Raw genomic sequence first — 15,201 nt, forward strand, 5'->3', positions numbered from 1 at the left:
TAAAAAATTGAATAAATACTACAACTTTTTTATTTTAAATGTTTTGTTACAGTAAACATGCTAGAAGACATCCAAATTTCGATGCATCAGTTCTCCGTCAAAGGCGTTCCTCACATAAATCCTCATCGTTGAATTCCAGTGAAACATCTTCGGAGAATATGTCAGATTCAGTGCCATCACCAGAGTAATGCTTTTAATTATTTAAAATAGATTTAATAATATTATAAAAGAAAAGTAAAAGAAATGATCACAATCATTTGCAAAAAAATAATAAATTGTGAAAACCTTGTAAATTATTCGAACAGGAATTAAAAAGAAAAAACAAGAATTGATTTAAGCTAGAGAACCTAATGATTTGACAATTATACAAAGATATATACATACAATTTATAAAGAAACAATTTTAACAAAGAGGAAGAGAAAGGGAATAGTTTTGCGTCTGTGTGCAAGCGTGCTGTGCGTTTGTGAGATATTGGTGTGTGTTGTCCATAAGAAATTAGTCGACAATCTGTAAATAATATATATCTCTATGTACATACATATCAAGTAAAGCCTAAATTTAAAAGTAAAACAAATAAATGTTTAAGAGTGTAATTTCATTTTTTATTATTATAATTATTATTACTATTAATAGTTTTCTAATAAAAAAATAAAATAAATAAAAGTTAATTCAAAAACGTTTGGTAAAGGAGAAAAATTATTTTCTGTTAACATGTTTTGGTTTGTTACATGAATAATATTAATTATGGTATTCATAGTTTCAATATTTTTCCTAAATTCTAGTCAGTAATTTGCATTTCGAAGTTAAGATTTTATTTACTATTTCGCTAATAGATAGCTTGAACCAATAATTTTGGACCATCACGGTAAACAGTTCGTTCTTATTTTCTTTTAAGAGTTTTCGATATAATTTGAGATGTAAATAATCTCAATGCATTCTGGGATAACTCTAATAAAACTTATTGTATTTTAATTTCATTTTTTTGTTCTCTAGTTACACTAAGAAGTTTATTTAAACGAGCAGATTCTAAATTAATTGCATCATTATCCATAGTAACTCTGCGTTTGTTGATCACATTTTGTCGGCATGAAAATTGTGTTTTTAACGTTCAGTTAACTGAAATGTGCCCTTAACTGTGTTATCTTTCTCTTTCGAAAGGTCATCCTTAATGTATTCGTTCTGTTCGTTTCGTCGTTCGCCACTAATCGCTTGCTATAAATAATATGCAAATAATAATGCAACTCTCCTACCCATTACCTGTAGCTTTGTCAACCACAAAATACTTGTAACTTCTTGGATTCAGCCCATTTTACTGCGTAACATTGCCAGCATAAAAGTATATCGTCTTTGTCAAACCAATATCTGTTATGTGCAGACTAAAAGTATAACTTTGAGATATTCAATAAAAACGTTCTCCTGTACAATTTTATATGAAGCAGAGTTTTGAAAACTAATTTAAATTAAAGTTATATGTGTTATTCGTTATTTTATTTGATTTTTAGCTATTCAAATGTAATAATTTACTTATTACCAAATTAGAGTAATTAATGCACTTAGTAGATTATAAATGGTCTAATTTATATTAGTATTTATTGTTGAATGAAAAAAAAACTGGCATTAATCAGACTTACACTTTAAACAATCATAAAATGGACGGTAGTCAGGGTCAATAAACGGTTTAACTTCCTGTAACCGATTGAACTTAGATCGAGTTATTTCCATTGGGCCGGTGAAGGTTCAGGATACTCTCGAGGAAGACGCCTTCCTTGAGGAAGTATTATTATAATCATGTGGACAGGCGAAGTTTGAAACACATTTCCACTATTAGACCTGTATAAACATCCTCTGATATCATTCACAGTGGGATCACCCTTTATCAGCTCTGACAGACTGAAAATTGGTGGTTAGATGCTCTGTAATCTTATTTGATTACGTTAGTTTTCTTAGTTTTTATTCTGACAATATTCTGGCTGAAGCACAGAGCCAGAATATTTAGCGACCACAGTTCACCGTATAATGCTTAGAGTTACATAGCAGTCTTTTTATACGGAAATTTGGTTAGTAAACTAGTCATAATAGTCAAAATGGCGAAATCTCCAAAAAAGTACACTCAGCAGATATTGGTTTGACAACGACGATTTCTTAGTATTTCTTGCAGGAATGACTGAAGCATTCCAGTTTCCTTTTATAGACTTTGAACTGTATCTCGCATTGCTTGTTCATTGTTTCTACTAGTAACACGGCTCCTCATCCATGACTTCGAAAATGAATAATTTTCAAAATCCATTCACAATTTGTCATTTTGTGGTGACAAATAGCAGCGCAAAAGTCGCAAGTCTGCACTCCATACTAGGTAAACAGGAAACAAAGATCAAGATCAAAGGATCCTAGTGTAATTCACTAAATCTGCATATACTCGAGCTTGGTCAATTCTAGAGCTTTTTTTTTGCCATCTTACTACCTTCTTTATTTACCATTGAATCAAGTTACACATAGTGTGCCTCATAGGCACTTGTTCGCGGTGTCATAGGCTTTTTTGGCCAACATCTAGGTTTGACGTTAATCTAATTTACTGTAATAATGGTGTAAAAATCTACAAACTTCAATCTTTCGGATTTCCTCTGTTATGATCATCCATAACTTTGCTTTTTTTTCCCCCCATGTAAACACATCAATTCATTGATGATTTTTCAACATCAGAGGATCCAACGTAACAGAATTGGTAGTTGATTTACAAGAGCACGTTTACTTTTCTAAGAGACTAAGCCCTGCAATCCGTACAAAGCATTCTCGTAAATACTAGCTTCAGAATACCATGAAAGTTTAATCGATCATCCATGCAAAGAGAATACAATTGAACAAGAATAATGTTCGTTCGAACTTTACCAATCCATTCCAAGATCGTTCACAACTTGAATAAGTTTTTCTGGAACGTCTAACTTCCATTTTCTACAACTTATCATTCACTGCCTAGTCAGATTTTTAGTTGAACAAACCTGATAATTCTGTTTGTTTGTTGACTCTGTTTTTTTGAACCACGGATTTTGGAATTATCGATTTTTTTTTTTTAGAAATGACATTTGTTCAAAGTTTATCAAGATTAAAAGACTACCGATAAATTTATCTAGATCTATGAATTAGTTGCAGGACTTAAAATGCTTAAATTTTTCAGACATTTAGTTATTAAATAACTTCTGAATAAAAGAAAAAGCTCGTCTTTAACTAATTATAAAAGTAAAAATCAATACAAAAAAAGGTAATTTCATGACGGAAGAAATGAAATCTCTCTATGACATGACAATTCTTTATCCAAAACATTTATTTTTTGGTTGTAAAATCAAATCCTCTCCGTTACGTAGTTCACCTAAAGCTGTACAAATTCTTTTTAAAATCTCTATTATCTATTATCTAAACAATTTTTGTATTAATTTTGCCAAATATTATTAATTTTCACCTTAAATTTGTTGATTGAACATTGTAGGCAATTTATATGACCTCAAAGAGTAGTTGCATTATCACCATTTATCCTCTAACCTTATTAATGAACCTCGTCAAAATTACCCAAGAGAATTACCCAAGTTTCACCAACAGTTTAGCTGGCTGTTTTGATTTCTTTCACATCCATTGTTTAACTTGCTGTTTAATCATTATATTCTGTAGATATTCCATTTTTCATGTTATTCAAATTTTTGTAAAGACTTGCTAGAACTATGTAGCCGGGTGAATCTACATAATAACCCAGTGAATATGAACCGCTCTAAAGAATGCACCAATTAAGCAATTGCAAACCAATCACTGTTTTCAAGTTACAAGAAAATTAAATATATTTAGCAATTAATTGCGAATTAATAAGTTCTCCTACATTTAAGTTATAATTTAAATCAAAATAATTTTCGGATTGATCTTGAATAATTTAGTCCACATAACTTGGAAAAGTATCTTTTTAAAACGTCAAAGTTGTTAGCTTCTTCAAAAGTTTTCATTTACTTTAATAATTTTGAACTTTGTTTTACTTGTCAGCTTTTAATTGTGAAACAAAATATATATATTCTCTAATTTGCATCTCAAATTGAATTCAATGAACAACAACAATGTGTAACCTACCACAAAATTATTTCTTCAATTATTTTTTCTTCATATTTGAAATCATTAAAATGCATATTAGAAAATCTACATAAAGCTTAAAATGATTGGCTTTCCCCAAGACAATTATTTATTTTAGATTGGACTGCATCAATGCGTAATACTGAATCGAATTATTAGAGAAATCGAAAAAGTTTAACATAATAAAATTTGGTAAATAATGTAAAATGTTTTTAATTAAGATTGGCGTTATGGATAAAATTTAACGTTTTAGAGAGCACTTCTCAAGTAAAAAAAAATAAATAAAGAAAAAAGTTAATGTTATCGTAAACATTTATGGGAGAGATAAGCAAAAGTATTAGGTGTGACATTAAATTGGACTGACAGAAATTTAAAAATAAAATAATCAATATAAATTCTGAATTTTGTTTTTTAGGTCTAAGTTCAGAAAGTTATATTTGGCTCTGTTAATACTACATTATCCAGAATGTTTCTGGTGCTTCTCTCCGCTCCACATCTCTTAATCTAATCGTCCGCCCTCTTATTTTTCCTTGGGCCAAAAAAAAAACAAGCATCTTGCTGAAGCATTGTATCCATGATGTCACCTAAACCTTCTTAGCAAGGTTACTGTACTTCAGCTGGCCTAACTTCTAAGACGGCTATTACGATGATTTAAGATCACGATTTTGGTTTTCCTTTCAGCTTTCCTTTAGATTTATCATTCCTCAACTAAGTGTTTTTGTTAGAGTATCCTAATATTTTCTCACAAATTTTTGAACAAGAATAAACTTGGTGCTAAAGATGGCCAATTTAAGTGTGTCCCCCCCCCAAAAAAGGACTTTTTTTGAAACCTTTAAAAGCTCTTCTTCCATTCCAAATTTCAAGATATTAAAGAAAAAACTGGGATCTGTCACACCTTTCTCCTTCTAGCTTATAATCTGTAGTCTACATTTCAAAATATTGCTCTTCTACAAAGATCTTGCTTTTACCTCCTGGTAAAAGTTTTTGCTTTTTTTTTTTTTAATTAAGTAAAAGTGTAATGAATGGCCTTTTAACTTGAGCATCTAAATTCTAGTTGGGGCACCTTTAAGGGATTGCTACATTATTTACGATAATAATGTTACACAACGGTATATATTTTTTTTTAAAGAATACATGTCATATCACGTCAAAAGCTTTTATTTAAAATAAATGAAAATCTATTTTCAGACATCTCAATTGTTTTACGCATAAAACTGAACAAAACAAGTTAATGAATATTTTACAGTGATTTAAAAAGATACGACCATGTCTGCGTATTACGTAGGATGGGTAAAAGTAACTTATCCTGTGGAAAATCGGATTTACTAGCAGCAGATAGAGTTTGTGAGTAAATTAAAATATCAGACAAAAATGAAACAAGCAATTATTTCTCTTCATTGCACTAAAATACCGAGGACTAGAAATCAACTTAAACAGTAATCTTCGATTATTAGAACAGCTTTGAACAAGAACAAAAATTAAAAACCTAATCATTAAGATCTAAAAAGTATTGTTGTGTTTACTGAAATATTTTCAATTAAATTCAGATTTAGGCCGATCATTTTGATTAAACAAAAATACGCGTACTTTCAATAGGTTTAAAAAAGAAAAATACAAATTAACGTGTAAAATGAAAATATGATCCTTTTGGTCCAGTTTTTAATCCATTTTTAAGAGTTGTTTTTGTTAGTTTGTCTTCAATATGGTTTATATTTTTCATTTTATAGGATTCCACTGCAGTTTTTCTCCATGACTATTATTGCATTTTCTCTCTACAGAGCATCCAAACATTACACACCTCCTACTGTGATTTACATTCTCTCTACTATTTTAGTTAATTTCTAATTAATTTTTAGAATTCCAAGACGTGTGCTAACCTACCTCCTCACTTTTTGCTCAGAAATTAAACTTTTACACAACACTACCTTTAGGAGAAAAATTAATTACGTATTTTTAAAAGTATACATTGTATTTTAAACAAGCGAGAAAAAGAAGGTGCAATTTAGCAAAGAAATTTGTATCCTGTAAGATTCTGTTAATAATGTTTCAGGCAAACGTTTGGATATTTTTTTTGTGCTATAAATAGACAAATTACAGTTAGGGGTCCAGACATTTTATCTGAGAATTAGTAAAAATGATTAAAGATATAAAAATTCTAGTTATACTTTATTGATTTGCCAATTTAGTGTAGATTTATCGTGCATCGTATCTGTTCTATCCATTTTTGAATGTACTCTGTACTGACTTCCAATCTTTATTTTGGAGCTTATTTCTTCTACAATCATTTCTTCCACTTAGAAATGGCTTTTCGTAAATGGTGAATGTCTATATCAGCTAATGACTAAAGACGAAGGCAGGCCATGTCTTGTCTGCCTTTCTATTGTAAACTTCAAATCTTGCAAAGCACTGCTCTGTTTTAAGCCATAATAATATTCTCCAGTTATACTAAACTATCAACAGTTTCTTAGTTTGTTTTTTTAAATTTGATTGAAGCAAATCTCCTGCTAAAATTTACTATTAAAAGGTACAGAATTTATGCAAAAAATAATATTTTTGAAGTAGACAATGTTTTGTAGCGTCCATTAAAGAAAAAAAGAAAATCAAAAAGCTTCATAACCAACTATCAATCATTTTCTTAAGTTATGGGCTTTAAAGGAAAGGGATCTTTGGTAATTTGGTAAAAAAAAATATATATATATATACAGTCGAACCTCGCTTAACGAGCATAATTCGTTCCAGAACCTTACTCGTTACGCGAAATACTCGTTAAGCGAAACAATTTTTTTATATAAATTAAAATAAAAGGGGATAATTGCTAGATCAGCCACACTTACACCATTTTCTCGTTTCTCAATGATTTTACGTTTCAATTCTAACGTTATTTTAATTCTTTTCGAAGCCATTTTGTTAGAGGGATAACAAAATAAACACAATAATATTTAAACACAAATATCACTATATGGACTTCCCCTACACACCACTCATTCGGTGAAGTTCGGTTTCGACTGTATCAATGCATTAGATACGTGGAGAATATGAAACGCATATGCGTAAACAGGAATGACTAATCGAAGAATGCGCAGTTTTCGATGAGTCAGCGAAAACTGCGCAGTCAGCGAAATATCATTAGAAAACTATCGTTATGCGAAACATCGCTCGCTATAAGAATCAATTTGTTTTACTCGTTATGCGAATTACTCGTTAAGAGAGGTGCTCGTTATGCGAGGTTCCACTGTATATTCAAAAACAAAATATGAATAATCTTCATTTTAAACTTTTCACGAACAATAGTTACCATTAATACATAATTCCGTCAATTAAAGGTACTTATGACAGAAGTAAAATAAGTACAATTATTTATTGAATTCTTTGTTTTGAATGAACAAACTTTCAAGAAATAATTTTTTTTAAATAGCTGCTATCCTGATTTAGTGGTACACAATAAAATTTTAAAAGAATATTTACATGTAAATAAATATAAATATATATTAAGCAAAATATAATGTAAATAAATAAAAAAGTATAAAGCACATTTTTGTCCTTCAAACTTTAAAACGATTCTTAGTAGCAAAATTCTCTGCTCAAATATGTATTGAAGAAAACAAAATTTATCTTTCTAATTAGCAGCTCAATTCTGTTTTGAATTAATAAAATATTCTATTTGATAAATAAATCTGTCTTTATATTTAATATAATATATAAAAAAAGAATTTAAGCTCTATTTATATACCATGTATGGACCAAACTATTGAAAAAAATAATGTTTGTTTGGTAAAAGAAAGATATTGTACTAAAAGCTGGAATTACTTCTTTATTTTAAATTGATTTGGTTTCTTGTGTTACTTGTATTGAAATGAGTATTTGAAATGAAAGGGCTATTACAGTTGGAACTGTTTAGTTTCTACATTACAGTTCGCATACTTCATGATACTACATTTAACGTTTCATTTACAGTAAAAGATTTGGGTTGAATTCGGCCATATGAATGAGATGGATTCTGAAACGAGGTGACAGTTAACTCTCACAGTTTGTTGAAGAGATATTTGTGATGATATAGATGCGCCGAAAGTGGCAGATCTTTGTGATAATTTGCTGCTAAAATCTATATTTTAATCCTGATTTTATTATTATTATTTCATGCAGTTTTGTAGCATGAAATTCTACAACTTACACCAAAAAACTTGAAAGTAATCTTTTCTCAGCTAAGAAATTAGTGCAGGTATTATCTCCCAATATTGAAAACACTTTGCTCCAAAACACTTCTTACTTAGTTGCAAAGAAAATCATAACTGCAATGAAAACCAGAATCATTTATTTCTTATAAACAACTATTTACAAAAGATTGAATATATAGTTTTCGTGACCGCAAATTGTTAAACTTAGGATGGAAGATTTGCGAGGAATCGGTCAAATAAAACAACTCGTTTTTTTTTGCTTATTGTCCTCTTCAGGGCGTGGCTCTGCGGATTTGTTGAGTTACAGAATCGCTCTGAAGAGGACAATATATTTGTCGAAACGTTGGCAAAAAAAAGACGAGTTGTTTTATTTGACCGATTCCTCGCAAATCTTCCATCCTAAGATTACAAAGATTATTAACATACTTATCAATAAACTCGAGAGAAAAAAAAAAAATCCTTAAATCTTCACTACTAACATTTTATAAGTCCATCAACAGTTGGCCTCGTACTTTTCTTGAACAGTAGAGCTGTATTAATTAGATAAAAAGATGTGTCAACTCTTTTTTGAACACAGTAAGCTACCTGAATTAAGGTGGCCATGCCAAGAATGCAGTTTTTTCATCCATTTTTTTTTTTAATATTTAAAAATATTTCAAGTAAAAAACAGAACATTAATTTCGGATTTTGTGCAGGGATTCCCAGATATGACGAAAAAAATATGTTTGTTCCTTCTAACCCGAGGAGTCCCTCCTTCTTGAATGATTTAAAGGATATTTGTTCCCCAAACTTAGTCATAAACCTTTTTTAAGACTTTTTACTTGGGTTCCTAAAGTGGTGATATCCTACGTTTTAGAAGTACGTACTCGTATGTTCTAAAACATACTACATTCAGTTCTTTACAAAAAATATTGTAAGTATATGGAAAGTGCGAGAGAAATAAAAATATTACTGTTTAAACAAAAAATGCAAATAAATCTTAATTGTATAAAATGGCCACTTTATTTTTTTTGTGTCAATGTAGTATGTTTAACAAAAGAAGAAATTAAATATTACAATTGAAAAAAGAATTGCCGTAATGATTCAAACCACTAAATTAATTAAAGGCCCTTGAAGACAAACTTTTCTCAATATCCAGCAAGTACAAAATACTGTAATAGCCCTCTAAATTTTAAACTGAATAAAAATAGAGAGAGAAGATATTTTTTAGTAATTAATAAAAAAAAAGGCCCTGAACAGTGTTAATAAACAAATTCTTCGGTACCTGTTTTTAATTAAAAACGCAAATTTATATACGCATGAGAACCTTGCTTATTTTTTTCTTCATTGAACATATTTTTCTATTAAAAAAAGGAAAAAGGAAAAAAATAGAAATAAGTTAAATATTTATAGATTCTTTAGCTCAATTTTTAAAATAATTATTAGTATATATATGAATATATACTAATTTTAAAAAAAAGACACCCTACATATTGTAAAGATTTTTGTTTATTTTATCTCAGAAACTGAATGTTCACTGATTATTCTGACTGATAGTTAATAAAAGAGAAGTGCATGCTTGCTATAGATATGTGGTATTCACTCTTTTGTGTTTGGTTTTAATTAAAAATAATAATTAATATCTTTAAACTTCATCCTAAGGCTGGAAACATAGTGGAGCGGCGAGCAAAGCGGCGAAATCAAACACAAGTTAACATATGGGACCGCGCATAGTGGAGAGCAAAGCGAAGATAGAGCAACGCTATCTATAGAGAGTGGAGCAAAGCGTTATGACATGTTTGATTTCTTCGCTCTCATCGCGCTCAATTTGTAAAGGTTATTGCTCGCAGGTTATGGATATTGTTACATTTATTGGTTTAGTTTGTTTAAAGAAACCTCTGTGCGACCATAGTATTTGCGAAGATACAATAGTTTTTAACAATTAATAATTAATAGTTAAAATTAATTAACAATTAGTAGTTAATGGAGAATTCAGGTAATTTTTGCTACATTTAATTTGGTTCTCAATCCCTTAATGCTAACTTTCTTCTAAATACTAGGCAAAATTAAATTACATTTTCACGTCCTACTACTTCTGATCAGAACGAATTCTCCAATCCTTCTGTAGCGTCGTACTACTCCAGTTTTTCAGATGAACAACATTAATTTACGACAAATCATGGTGTAGTGATTTAATAAAATTATTGTGTTTTTTTAATTGACTAATTTCTTTTTATCTGCATATATTTCTATTTTTTTATTTATTTTTTTCTAACCTTAAAGTAACTGCTAAGTAACTTAATGGGGTTACACAGATTTGTATTTAGTTAATTTTTCTATATTGTGCCTAACTCATGTTATGAGCTGTATTACTCAAAAACAATAAAATTTGATTTTGATTAATGGGGTTACATTGGGCTAGTATGTAATCAAATGTTGATAAGACATTCGAAAATACGCATGAAACTTGCCAGGATGCTCCCGAAGTTGTTGGTACAAGTGATGAAATTCACCAAGTTCATTTCTAGACTTATTTATGTCATGTACAACTGCAGCTCCTACTACTAAGCTGCTGCAAATACCAAAGTTTCAACGAAGAATTTTCATATAAAAATAGTTCCTCCATCTTGTTTCGTCGAAAGGAGAACGCGACTAAACTCGTCACTATGTGCATGCGACTCTTTGCTCGCTGCTCGTCGCTCTCTTTGATCTGAAGCAGCTATCATCGCCGCTTTGCTCGCCGCTCCACTATGTTTCCAGCCTAAAACATTTGGAAGCTTGATTTTACTTGCAATAATTCTAATAATGATGCAAATCCAATTATTTTTTTTGTATAAAAGATGTCTTATGATTTTCAAAATAAATCATTATTAATTAACACCCGAGATAAAGTGAATTTATTGTTCATTGATCAAAATCTGGATAAAAAGTTCTTTACTTCATTCAATGCAGCAGAATTTCTTGTAAGAAAAAATAGAAAACAAACGAAAAAAAATCTTTGAAATTAATCTTACTTATTCTAAAGTTAACAAATAGTTTATGAAATCATATACAGCTCATGATAAACAACAATATTGAGTTTTTGGTTATAGGTTATGATACCTGTAATATTTTTGTTTGCGCAATTTTTGACTGCTTCAGATTATAGCGAAAATTAGTACAAATTTTTTTTTGTTGACCGATGTTCTAATTAAAGGTTGTTAATTAAAAGATTTGGTTGGATGGCACTCTTATCTGCCACACCGCACCTATCTTTTATGTTTAAACAATCGATTTTTGTTATTATTATTATTTTTTTGGGGGGGGGGGGCAGTAAATATCGTAATTACAAAGCTGAGAATAAAGATCATTTTAAACGTGCAGTTAAAAATTAGAATGCGTTGAAATTGCAATATAATTAAGAAAAATAAAATTAAGCTATTAAATGTTAAATGTGGAACCTACTTTAGGTTTTCAGACAAATACTTTATTAATTCTTTTACTTTTTACATTTCTCCTAAAGTTTTATGTTCAAAAACTTAGAAATGAGTTCCTCGGTGAAGTGAAGACGATATATTTTACTAAACTGTTCTGTTGTTAGTTATTAGATTTGGTCTTGGGTGATACAGTAATGATGCATTGACAATTCTTTAGTTAGAGTCAAGGTTTAAACGTATTATCTATATTCTTAAATTAAGTTGGTTTTCTAGATTTTTGATCTTGTCGTGTTTTTGGGTTATTGATTTATTTTTTTGTGAACGCCCTTTTGCTACCATTTACGGCCAACATCAATTTTCTGAATAGTTCTCGGGTACAAACGCTCCTAAAAAAGATATTCAACTTTTTATATTTATTCTATAATTTGGTCTAACTGAAAGGATCCTATTATGGGTCTGCCATATAAGTGTTCGGCATCATTTAGCTTGCAATCTGCGTTAAGTACACTATAATACACTATTCTTTTACGAGTCTCACAGACATACTTCGGGAACTTACCAAGAAAAAAAGACGGAATTTAAATTTAATAGATGAACACTGTGCTTAATAACTCGAGCAGTCAATGCGCAATAACAAAAAGAAATGAAAACCATGCTCAAATTTATGTTAATAATATGCGGAAAAACTTATTTCTGAAAATTAAGCTTTTATTACATTATAGCTCTCCTCTTTTATTAAAAATGACTTTGAAATTTTTTTTTTCTAACTAAGTTTAATTTAGTATTCAAATAATTGCTCCGATTCTCTTGACTAGATTCATCTGCTAAATTTATTGTCTTATTGTAAAAAAAAAAAAAAATATATATCTTTATAAAGGAAAAGCCCTAGTTTTTAAAAAGAAAATTTTAAGTTGTAGTTTAGAGTTACCAAAGTGAAAGTTAAAAAACATTAGATATTTTTATTTCATTTTTTTGATTTTCTTAAGGGCAGAAGAATATTTTTCCACTTGATTTATTGTTTTAATATTAGTAAGTTAATTCATATTTTAGTGAAAATGTGCCTTCTTTACTAACATAAATAAAGAAAAAAAAAAATAAATGAGAGGTAAAAATCAATTATTAATTCTATTTCTTAAAAGTTTTCTCCTTTTCTTTTATTACTTTTTATTACCATTAAGATCTGATTGTAAATTACTGTAAATAATGTAAAAATATAAATATAAAATATATTGTATACATTAGTATATTTATTTACAAACAATATTCTAATTTGAGTTTTGAAATATTTGTTTTGATATAATATTTTGAAAAAAGTAAAATGTGTGGAAATTTTGTTTGAAGAAGAATAATTAAACTACATTCATGTTAATTATAAATTAAAATTAGCCAATAAAAAAAGAAGATCTATTTCTTCCTTTTAAAATAAAATGATTAATAGAAATATTATAAAAATTAGTATCATATATGCATACTATAAATATAATTATGTAATCTAATCTAACCAGCGACACTATTATTATAAATAATGTTATTAAATGTTTAACAAAGAAAACTCGTCATGTTTCCAGTGTAGTGTCCCTCATTATGCAAAAATGCCTTGTCTAGTTAAATATGTATTTCAAAATAGCCTTTTAAAAGTAAAAAAAAAAAAGAAGAACATCCAATAATATTAACAAGAGGAAAGTAATTTTATCAAAACTTATGTAAACATATTGTATAAATTTATGATTTTAAGAATAAGAATATTTTTACTAGCGAGTAATCAATGTTATTAAAAATATTAATAAAGGTGTACATTACAGTCAAGATGGTTTTATTGTTTTGAATTCTCCAACAAACTGACTGTAACATTATTTTAATTAAAATGCATTTGTTTTTAAACTAGTTCTTTCATCATTTCAACCTTTTCTCCATTATTTACTTTTTCCTGTGTGTTTTCGAAAGGCTTGCTTTACCTTCCTTTAAAACAGTTATCGACTTTGCGTTTTTATCAAAAATTAGCTTAAAACATATCCAAGGCTGGTAGCAGTAAAGTTGTAAGCTGAAGGTTTGTATAAGTTTCCATTAGTTGGAAATTTCTGTCTTCTAGACCAAAAATAAAATTAGTGAAAATATGTACAGGCCGCAGTTTGTTAGCTGATAGGGACACATTGCTGAAGTAAGGGTTTCAATTGAATTGACAAGCTTATTAAAGTACAGCAATCACTTCTATTTATTTTATTTTAGATAAAATGCTTTAGTTTTACATAAAACACTAGTATTATGTTAATTTTTATATTAATTTTAGCGGAATCAAGCTGTAAATAATAAGCTAATATTGTTCTGAAATTATTGTATTAAATGAATCTCGCTTTAACTTAGCTGAGGACAAAAAAACAGACTTAAATATAGCATGCTCATGCTATCTAGCGGCAAAAGATTAAACTACTTTTTCTTACTAGTTCTTACACATGCCGCTAGATAGACTAACAACTTATAATTACTGCAGTATGTACTTCCATTATAGGGAAAAACTGAAGCTAAATATTGCAATTATAATAACTTTTATTAATACCTAATACTAAAAAACAAATGCGAACTTTTGTAGTTAGCTACTAAGTACTTACATTTCACGTCAAATTTCCTGACCATTTTTTTTTATTTTTCTAAAATAAAATGTCTACTCAAAAAGTAAGTTCTCAAGAGGTTTGGTTAATTTTTAACAATTATTACACTACTACTCATTTCTTTTATTTTTAAAACGTTTACAAGTTGTTATAAAATTTCTTTATCAGTAGTCCTAATTAATTAATTATTTATATAATGTTCAATGAACATTAAACTGGATGACGAAATTATACCGATTATTTGTGTAAATAATTTACTTCTATAATACCAGCAAAACTATGAAGTTTATTCATTTCTTTTGTATCACGTAAACTTTCTAATAACTAAAACGGCTTGAATTATCTAATAATTGTAAACTTACCTTTCAAATTATTGTTAACTTCAGAAGCATGGAACTTTCATCCAATATGACATTAACTTTGTAGATTCCTTAAGTGATATTTTCATCTTATCAATAGTACATACTACTTAAGTATCCAAGAAAGTTAATTGATTTAATACAGGAACTGGTCAAAACAGAAAATCTTTCTAAATTAATTCTTGCGCTCACGTTGTTTACCTTTCCATCAAGATACAGATAAAGACTACCTCAAGTCTACCTATATCACAATCTATATTAAATTTCGCGTCGTTTATGTATGCTAGTAAGTTCAGACAGGAGCTGCTACAATATACAGTAAATTTTGCAATTGAAAACACGTTTAATTAATGGTGGTAAATACTGTAGCATCCATTATATTCAAATGAGAAAATGAGACTACTGATGAAATTCTATGGTGGTCACCCTATGGGTGGCTACACTAGCAAAGGCTCATCCACTCCAGTCTGATTGACTTTATAAAATTAAGAATGTTTTTTATTGATTTCTTCCTGCAAAAATAAGCTGTAAGTAAAGAGAAAAAAAGGGCTTCTTAAAAGA

At 29.0% G+C, this 15,201-nt stretch overlaps 1 protein-coding gene across 1 annotated transcript in view; it reads left to right on the plus strand.

Annotated features, from left to right (window-relative positions):
* The window catches only part of LOC141457202 (uncharacterized), a 477,911-nt gene extending 464,355 nt beyond the window's left edge, over positions 1–13,556 (plus strand). Inside the window, exon 3 of the mRNA XM_074133851.1 lies at positions 53–13,556. Within this exon, the coding sequence (XP_073989952.1) occupies positions 53–188 (136 nt within the window). The 3' untranslated portion in view covers positions 189–13,556. The remainder of the gene's footprint in view (positions 1–52) is intronic.
* The last annotated feature ends 1,645 nt before the right edge of the window (positions 13,557–15,201 follow it).

Source organism: Rhodnius prolixus, unplaced genomic scaffold (genome assembly GCF_049639745.1).
Source record: "Rhodnius prolixus isolate KJV_2025 unplaced genomic scaffold, Rpr scaffold_10, whole genome shotgun sequence".
Lineage (NCBI taxonomy): Eukaryota > Metazoa > Arthropoda > Insecta > Hemiptera > Reduviidae > Rhodnius > Rhodnius prolixus.